This window comes from Oryzias latipes, chromosome 5, assembly GCF_053564925.1.
Source record: "Oryzias latipes strain Hd-rR chromosome 5, Olatipes_Hd-rR_3.1".
Taxonomy (NCBI): domain Eukaryota; kingdom Metazoa; phylum Chordata; class Actinopteri; order Beloniformes; family Adrianichthyidae; genus Oryzias; species Oryzias latipes.
Window position 1 is genome coordinate 27,752,501 of NC_136241.1, and position 9,495 is coordinate 27,761,995.

General features: G+C 43.4%; 1 protein-coding gene across 1 annotated transcript in view; it reads right to left on the reverse strand.

Moving 5' to 3' along the window:
- The window catches only part of ptpdc1a (protein tyrosine phosphatase domain containing 1a), a 15,063-nt gene extending 6,062 nt beyond the window's left edge, over window positions 1–9,001 (reverse strand). The window contains 7 exon segments of the mRNA XM_020703433.1: window positions 2,032–3,083; window positions 3,690–3,827; window positions 6,794–6,912; window positions 7,052–7,132; window positions 7,441–7,612; window positions 8,921–8,948; window positions 8,951–9,001. Coding sequence (XP_020559092.1) covers window positions 2,032–3,083; window positions 3,690–3,827; window positions 6,794–6,912; window positions 7,052–7,132; window positions 7,441–7,612; window positions 8,921–8,948; window positions 8,951–9,001 — 1,641 coding nt within the window.
- Window positions 9,002–9,495: the final 494 nt, after the last annotated feature.

Sequence of the window (9,495 nt, forward strand, 5' to 3'; positions counted from 1 at the left end):
CGGCAGACGCTGTAAATGCTGCAGCCTCACAACCTCGGACCGTGGCTGAAATAAAAAAGAAAAGGTCGGACATCAAAGTCAAGGCAAAAAAACGTCTAGCGCTGACCCCCCCCCCCCCCCCCCCCCCCCCACACACACACACCCGTGACTGCCACGGGTGTGGGGGGGGGGGGGGGGGACACCGGAGCTGACCCCTCCTGATGAGAGACTGGCGGCAATAATTGGGGAATCCCTTTTAAGTGGAGTGGTGACTGAGGCACAGGGGGAGCACCGACGCGCCAGATGCACCGGGTGACACCCCCCCAAAAGCCCGCAGAGGAAGTCGGAACCGGCTCATAAGCCACTTGTCCTCGTTTTCCAGCAAGTCTTCTTGCTGTCTAAAGATGCGTTCACTCCGAATTCTTCCATTTGCCACATCTTCTAAGAGCACAAGATCAGCCATTGTGCGTCATTGTGATGGGTCATTTTATTTCCCTCCATTTAATTACATCTGACAAGCTACAGATGTCAGTAATAATCGACGTGGAAATGGGAAATTGATCAGCGCAAATGTAATTTCTTGTTGCTTTCTGAATGGTCGAGACATACGCCATACATTGTTTCATCAAAAATAAAACAAACTAAAGGCATATGCATGAATACCATAATTCTGTAGCTTATGAAGAAATGTTTTACTATGAAAACAACTTTCCCTAGTGGACAATTAATGCATCTCTCTCTATCTATCCATCTGTCTGTCTAATTGCACCTATATCTGCTCCGCCAGACGGACACATTGACGGGAATGTCAGTTTTGTACATTATTTCGTTCTGTTAAATATATTATTTATGAGGATGAATTGCACAACATGCCAATATTGTAGAAAATATTTCACTTTTCTTTTTGCAAATATGTGTTCATTTGAATTTCTGTTGTAATTTTCGTTTGATTTTTTTTTTGTTTGTTTCACTGCTGATCGATCAAACGGGTGTTTGTGTAGGCTGTTAATTGTAAGACTTGCTTTGTGAAGTCTTCATGTTATTTCTGAGAGGCAGTATTGTCATTTTCACTTTCACGTGTTTCTTCCATCTGCCGACGGCGTCGCCGTTTCTCATTTCACCCGTTTTTGTGCGTACGCCTGGGTCAGAGCTTGCTTGAAGGACCGCACATTTTCCCGTCAAGTTTGCTTTTTATAAATCTCAACTATTGCGTAGAGAGTGGCGTACGCCTTCTTTTGTGCGTACGCAACGTTGATAAATGAGGCCCCAGGTCTTTATTTCCCGGAAGATACGATCGGTTTGCTCAAAAACCCGGATTTCCGGGAATTCCCGGAAGACTTTCATCACTGGAAATGGCCCGGTGTAGCAAGCCCTTAAGTGACGGGGAGTTTGTAAAAGAATGTCTGCTAAAAGTAGCTGACATGTTTGTCTGGATAAAAAGTTTGAAGAAATAAGTCTGTCAAATGAGACAATTTTTAGAAGAGTAGAAGATCTGGGAAAACATCTGGAGGGCCTGGTTAACTGACTAAATGACACTTGGTCATTACAGCTATTAAAAACAACTTCTTCTGTCTATCCATTTCTTTTCACCAAAATTGGCCCCCAGTCTAATGTCGAGTTCCTAATTTGGCCCTCCTCCTACAAACACTTTGAGAATCCCTGTTTCAGACAGTTTAAACAAAAGAGAAAAGTGTAACAAACGTTCATGCCTGTCTAAGAGAATTGTTAAAAAAATCTATAATTGTGAAAAAATAAAGCAGATTACTTTGTGGATTGTGTCTATCGTGTGCCATTTTTAGAACTCCTAAGATAAACGAGGGACCTCTGTGTTAATGTAGACACACAGCTGACAAACCTCTGTTTCAAGAGCTTTCCCTGGATCTGTGGTGCACAACAGAAGCAGATACGTTTTTATTTTTACAAAAACTAAGGATACAATGTTTAATATAATCGAGTATCAGACTTGAGCTCTTCAGGGGCCTGTGGAAACCCTGATGAATAAGCAGCTCAGTTCTATAATGACACACGATCATCAATGGGATGAAATCATACCTGCCACATTTGGACCTGGGGGGAGAAGTCCCGGTCTGTTGGGATCAAGGCCAGAGCCTGAGCCACCCACAGGCGTCTGTTCTCCGCCGGGAGCTCAGCCTGGACGGAGATTGACAGAAACCCTGTAGTTACTCGTCCGTTGGTTTCTTCCTGATCACCAGCTGGCTTTTTGCTGGTGGGCAGTGCGTCATGCGGCGTGGGGTCACGAAAGGGTCTCAGCTCCGATGGGTCAAAAATCAGACTCTGATGTCGCTTCTGAAGGGTCTTCTCTGACAGGAAGTCCTGCTCTACTGTCACTCTGGGTTCCAGGGTCCCATATTGTAGTTGAACATCAAGGGGGCTGCAGGATTCAAGGCTGCTGTGGGACAAGGAGCGCTTAATGTAGCTGAGGGTGGCTTTGCTGTTCTTCAGATTTCCAAAACTCTGCTGCCATTCTCCCAGTTTATGAAGCACTGAGTCACTGAGGCTGCGGCTGCTCCACAGAGGGGAGCTCAGAGGGCTCTCCAGGTTCTGCTGCCTCCAGAGTGGGTCCAGTTCGTTGTCACTGGCGAGAGGCTGATCAGCTCTGGACTGCAGTGCGAATGGATTCAGAGTATTCAGTGCACATGCCGGGAGAGGGATCCCCTTTCCCCTCATCTCCCTCCCAAGCTGCTGAAGAGCCTGCTGGGACACGGTCTTCTCCACCTCAGCTGTGAGGTCCGGGATCTCCAGCCGCTCCTCCTCCACCACCACCTGCCTGTTCGCTGCTATGTCCAAGAGCAGCTTGCACACCAGGTGCACAATCTTTGGCACATTCTTCATCCGTCGCGCTTCGTAGCCGTGCAGTAAATGTCGCTGCCTGGTGAGGTACTGGGACAGAGTGACAGCGCTCGCTCTGGGTTCTGCACAGGAGAAGACGCTCCGCAAAGGAACCAGGAACTGGGCAAACTCCCGCACACACAGCAGCTGGCCTCTGGTTTGGATGGAGTTGGGTCTCTTTGCTCGCACAAACAGGATAGCTTGGTCTGCGTTCATCCGGGCAGTGAAGACCAAGTAACACGCCAGGAGCACGCCTGAAACAAAAACCAGGGACCAACATCTTTAGCAGAAACTCTGATGCTACGTTCACACCGACCTCTTCGAGCAACCACTTCCAATGAAAAGTCTAAGGAAAGGCAGGTACATGCTTGTTTTGAGGTTTTATATTCAGAACTCTTGCATTCATGTGTTGCTACGCAAATTTTAAGTCAGTTTTCTGGCTCTGCGCAAAAAGGCACAGGCATTGAAGGCACGTTCAAAACTTAAACCAGTTGAACTTTGACCAGTCAGGATTTGGAAGTGACGTATGGGTAGCGTCTTTTTCAATTCACGGAAGTGCCAGCCGTTTGAAAATTGATCATGGAGCAGAAATTCATAATTGCAGTTTGTGCCTGGCTGGAATTATGATACCAAGTATCTTTTTTATTGGAATAGAGAAATCGTGATTTAAAAAAAAAAAAAGCCTGAAGAAAGATTTTCCATATGACATTTCGCACTCAGCTTCTTCTAACTGTAGGTTGCCGTCATTGGCTAGTATCGGCTAGTGAAAGTCCAGTGTGAACACCATATGCTAAACATTCCATGCCCAGTGTGAACGTAGCATAAGAGCTTAACAGACCAACTCAGGAGGTGTTACAGACCGGTTCTTCCAAGACCAGCATGGCAGTGAACCGCCATCTTTCCTTCTTGAACAGCAAAAGACATGACCTTCACCATGTCCAGGATTGTAGTTAGAGATGCCACGCCATAGTCTTTCCATCCAAAGTTGTAGTAGTAGACTGAAATAAATCAAACGAAAGGAAGAGTTCAGAATCTGAGTCCATGCCCAGCAGCTCCTCATCACTCAAAGCTGCTCTTCATCCTCACAAGGTGATTCATCTTATTCGTGAGACAAATAACTCATAAGTCCATGAACACAATCTTTTAGTCTCACACATGTTCATGTTAACGTTTTGCAGGACACGATCACTGACAGCTGGTGTTTCTGCTTTGCCAGAGCAAAGACCAAGCAGAGATGACCTAGAGCAGCCAAGCCTCAAAGGCCAGTGTGCTACATGTTTTCCAACCACGCTGTCATTGAAGCTCCTTATTAGCTAAACACATGATCCAGGTAATCAACAGCAGATAAGGCAGAATTTCTGGAAAACTAGCAGAGGCCTCAAGGCCTGGATCTGGGCACCCCTGACCTAGAGCAACAAAATGAGAATAAATAAATGATCCTTGATCCCAAGTTTCTGCATGAGAGACTTTAGTCCAAAGCCCCAACTTTGACATGAGATGATCTCATTACAGACCACGGCAGCAGGAACATTCATGGGCGCCATTCATTAATTATGTTAACAAATGATCATACAAGTCACACTTTTCAATTGTGACAAGTACAAGTCATCAGCCGGGACTGCAGCTGAAGGCAAAAAATCAAAATAAAAAAAAGAACAAAAAAAAACTTAAAAATATTGCAGCTGAAACATTTTTTAGAACATTTGGAGGAAAGCAGATGAAGAAGTCACCAGAAGGCTTTGCTTTAAACCCCAAAAACATCAGGGGACCTTCAATCAGATGAAATGGCTGACACCTCAGAGGAGCTTGTTAGGAAAAAAAAATCATGAGCCTGCTCTCTAAGGACATAGCGCCTGTGGAGTTTCTAAGCATCCACCTTGTTGCTTAATAAGCAACTCTGGAGCTACTGAGGAAAATGAGCTGCAGCCTCTTCAATTTGATCAAGAAAATCACAGGATTGACGAAAAAAGGATTGATGAAGAAACAAAACAACAGGATGTCATCTGCTTTATGACATCCAGATTATAAAAACAAAGAGATCAAATAAAAACTAAGCTACCAGACAAACAAATATCAAAAATGAAAAAAAGCAACTTTAAACTATAGAGATACAACAAAGCAGACAAAAACATCAGAAACAAAACAAAGACAATTCGCTAGCTAAGCTTAATTCAATTCAATTCAATTCAATTTTATTTGTATAGCCCAAAATCACAACAACAGTCGTCTCGATGGGCTTCGAAGTAAAACATGAAATCAAAAGGATCACGAATACAAAGAGTTCAATAGAAAAATACTAAAATGAACTAACAAACTGACTAAGCTATACTGGCATCCCTGCCCTTAGACCCCCCTTCGCGGTAAGGAAAAACTCCCAAAAAAAACGGATTCCGGAAAAAACGAAGAAACCTCAGGGGTGCCCACATGAAGGAGGGATCCTCCCCCAGGACGGACAGGCGATTTACCAGAAATCTTAGAGAAGAATTAACTTATCTAAATCTACAACTACATATATAAAAGTCCAGCAGACGAGCTTCATCCAGCCGTGGTTATCGGGACAGTCAAAGGCGCGAGTCGAGCCGGAGACAGGAACCACAGCCAGGTGTAGGAGCAGGAGCAGAGACGAGGTACTCGGTCAGGTACAGAGCAGAGACGAGCCAGAGATGAGCCAGAGGCAGGATCCACAGCCAGGTGTAGGAGCAGGAGCAAAGGCGAGGTAAACGGTCAGGAACTGGAGCACGGATGAGCCAACTGGAGTCTGGAAGCACTCCCACTCCCCAGGAGGGGAGAGGAAAAGAGGGACAATACATGAATCGCACTGCACCAAACAGAGGCATGGAGAACTAAATGATAAATTATGATCAAGAATAGAGGAGAGGAAGGGTAGAAGTAAAAAAGGAAAGAGGACAGAACCCCAGTGTACCATAGTTACCCCAGCTTCAACTTCTAGCAGCTAGTCTGACAATAAGCCTGTCCAAAGAGGAATGTTTTCAGTCTAGCTTTGAATGTAGAAACTGAGTCGGCCTCTCTTATATGAGCTGGGAGTTTATTCCATAAGACAGGGGCTTGGTGGCTAAACGCTCTACCTCCAACCGTACTTTTACCAATTCTAGGAACCACAAGCAGTCCTGCATTTTGCGAGCGAAGTGTTCTGATTGGTTGGTAAGGGACTATGAGGTCCTTAATATAGGCTTAGCCAAGCCTCCGGCTCAAACTCGCCCCCATTAAAGTTTGGTGATCCGTTCATGACATGCAGACTTCTACTGGGGTTATTTGTCAGAAATAATAAGCTGGAAATATAAAGCTTTGATCATAATAGGAAAAAATTAAATGTCAGATACTGATCGGGTCGTCACTAATTAAAAACACAAGAAACACAACGAAAAAAAATGTAATAAATGAACAAGAAATAAAGAGCACACAATACAAACAAACACAAAAAAAGCAAAGTAAAGATAAGAAAAATTGAAAACACAAAAAAAGAAACCAATACAAACAAAAAACATTTTTATTAAAAAGAGATCAAATAAATTCAAAGCAAAAACAAAAAACAAATGAGAAATAAAGAAAAATTAAATATATGAATATTATAATTAAATATAATAAACAACTCAATTGATTTTTTTAACAGAGTAAATGTATACGCTTGTATATAACTGCAAAGAATATTGATGTATTTTTATGATATGAAGTAAATCCGATGAGGAATTTCTCCATCAAAACAGACTAAAGTTTCTTTATCAAATGCTTCTTTTTTCAACAGTTCATTTTTTTTTCTTCAAAAATAGGTTTTAAGCTTTTCATCGCCGTCTTTAAAAAAGTAGCGTTAACATAATCATAGTTCATAACCAACTGGGAAACCACTGTATGTGCTCACCTGATGCTGCATGACACTGAATGTTTACTAGTTTACTCAGCTTTCATTTCAGACAACCCTTTGTTTGCTGCTGCACTTGAAGCTCACCCCCCGCCTGCATGAAGGTCTCGGGTCGGTAGGTGAAGCCGCTCTCTGGCTCCAGCGGGTTGCCGCAGCTGGCGTGTTCTCCGGGTCGCTGCAGGTTGATGACGGTCTTCAAACCGCATCTGAGGGCCGCCGATCGCAACACAACAAGTAAGAACGCAACCAGCCACAACGGAAACGCACAGCACCCCAACTTTACACAACTCTCGGGCTGCTGGAGCACCAATGCTGAAAATGTTGAGTAACGGAATACGGCAGTACCTCTTGAACTGCTCAATGATGCCGTATTTCTCTATGATTTCAGTTGAAGGCCTCGCCATAGCAAGCAAGCTGTCAGTAATCCTGCAGGAGAGGAGAACAAAAAGTCAGAAAGTAGAAACACAGTCCAACGTTGGAAGTCCATCGGGAAGCCAGGAGAACGGATGTTTTAGAAGTGTAGGAAATGAGGCCTTCTAACTTAGAGCTGTTTGTGAGCTGCTTTTGTGTTCCTGGATTTCTAAAATCGTTTTAATATCTTTCAGAGATTATTAAAAAGAATGTACCCAGGGCTTTAAACGACAAAAGTAAAAGTACACGAACAGCCGGGTTGGGTAAAATGTTCATGTTCAGAACAGGAATCGTTATCAAACACTTTGAGCATTTGAACATACCAGGATGAATACAGGCCCTTAATGGCCTGCTCCTCGTCCCTCCAGCGGGACGGGTTCTCATATTTACAGGCTTTGCCCCCGCAGGCCATGGAGCACTGCATGTGACCGGGGATGACGTGTCTGAGAGTCTCCCCCATCTTGGTGTACTTTGCTGTGGGTACTCTTGCGGTAGCTGGAAAGGCAAAAAAAAGTCATGTAGTTATTCAAACTACATCTTCACAGCTTTGAATGTTTTTTTTTCATTATGTCTAAAACATAAATTGTTGTCTCGTCAGAAATGTGGTCCAGTTTTAATGAAAAATGCTTCAAGGCACTTCATCTTTGCTTCAGTTTTCGTTTGTTTTCTACCACCCATCCATCCATCTTCTGAACCCGCTGCATCCCTTTTTTTGGGGTCATGGGGTTGCTGCAGCTCACTCAGCTGCTGCTGGGTGAAGGTAGGTAGGCTGCACCCTGCAATCAGTTGCAGGGCCACACTCACAAAAACCTATCAAGCATGTTTCTGGACCGTAAGGGAAAACCCACACATACATGAGGACAACATGCAAACTCCATTAGCTGTGATTTCATATTTGGATTTTATTTTTAAAACTCACTTGAAACATCAGTGGTATATAAAAAAAAAAAGACAAAAGAGCTTTAAGCACTAGAATTGGTTTGTACAGCAGAGCATCTGCATATTTTATTCATCAATCCCTCTTTCGCTCATTAAAAGTGAAGGCAAATCCAAAGTACTTTTTATTTCAAGATGTTATTTTAACTGTAATCTTCTACTTTATGGAGATTAAATGACAATTGAAGAAAAAAAACAGCATTTTTCTCCCCAAATGTTTCATTTTTTTGTTTTTGTTTCGGTTTGATTTCATCCGTTCAGAGAACTTCTGCAGCCTGAGGGACTATGTTAAAATAAAAAATATATATAAGTCGATCTCTTGTTATAATACTGGATATTTGTCCAATGAAGTAATTGTAGAATTACTAAAAGAAGTTACAGATATCCGAAATTAACATTTAACATCTAAAATTAGGAATCTTTAAAGGTGTCAATTTAAAACTTTCCTGTAGAACAAGAAAAATCATCTGTTAGTGTGTCTGACAGACAAAAAACCTGTGGCAGTATTCTTTTATGTGGAAAAAAAAATCTTAAACCATTTTATCAAGGAATAAATTATTGAGTTGTCATATAAAAAGATTTTATTTTGACCTTGGTGGATCTTTTTCCCCTCCTGTTTCTGTTTTGGGTAAAATATTTTAAGAAGTATCATCAACAGAAGCCTCTAGTCTGACACATACATTTTGGTGTTTAACACCTCATACTGCAGAACTCGACTGTCAAAACAAAAATTGGCTGAGCTGACCTCTGTCAGTGCAGAGCAACACTCTGACTCTCCTGAAGACATGTAATAAAAAGAAAACGAATCATCGTCTCCTTAATGTTAAAGAAAGAGGTTTTGTGTGTGTGTGTGTGTGTGTGTCCTACCTGTCTCCATCTCTGCGCTGGCCTCTCTGAATCACCGGTGAACTCGCCGCTCTCAGTCAGGACACTGACACCCGCAGCCATGCCTGAAAGGTGAGAGCAAACATGATGTCGAAGGGGAGTGGAAAAAAAAACGCTGAAACAACCGAAGAGCTGGCGAGAAGAAGCTCGAGTCGTGCTGATCACACAAACACTGACGAGGTGTGTGCACAGATAAAATTTCCAGGGGGGAGCATGCTGCCTGGCAGGAGCACTCAGGGGAGAAGCAGATGACTGTATCAGCCTGTAAGGAGGGAGGGCAAGGCCGGTGGGACACGTCTGATCCCAGGAACCGGGGAAACAAGCGGCCCTGATATGAGAGCAAACACGTGCAGCGGCACAATCAGATTTGCAGCCACCAGGTGAGTCGACACGTTTCTGGGCACATTACAAACTCATCTGAAGCACGTGACTGACCGCAGGGTCTCATTCCTGCATCACCAAGTCACACTTTTGTCACACAAATCTCTCCGAGTGCCGGTTACAGGCATAGTAAATGTTTCTCACGTTACTCCTGCTGCTCAGGCCTCCGAGCCAGT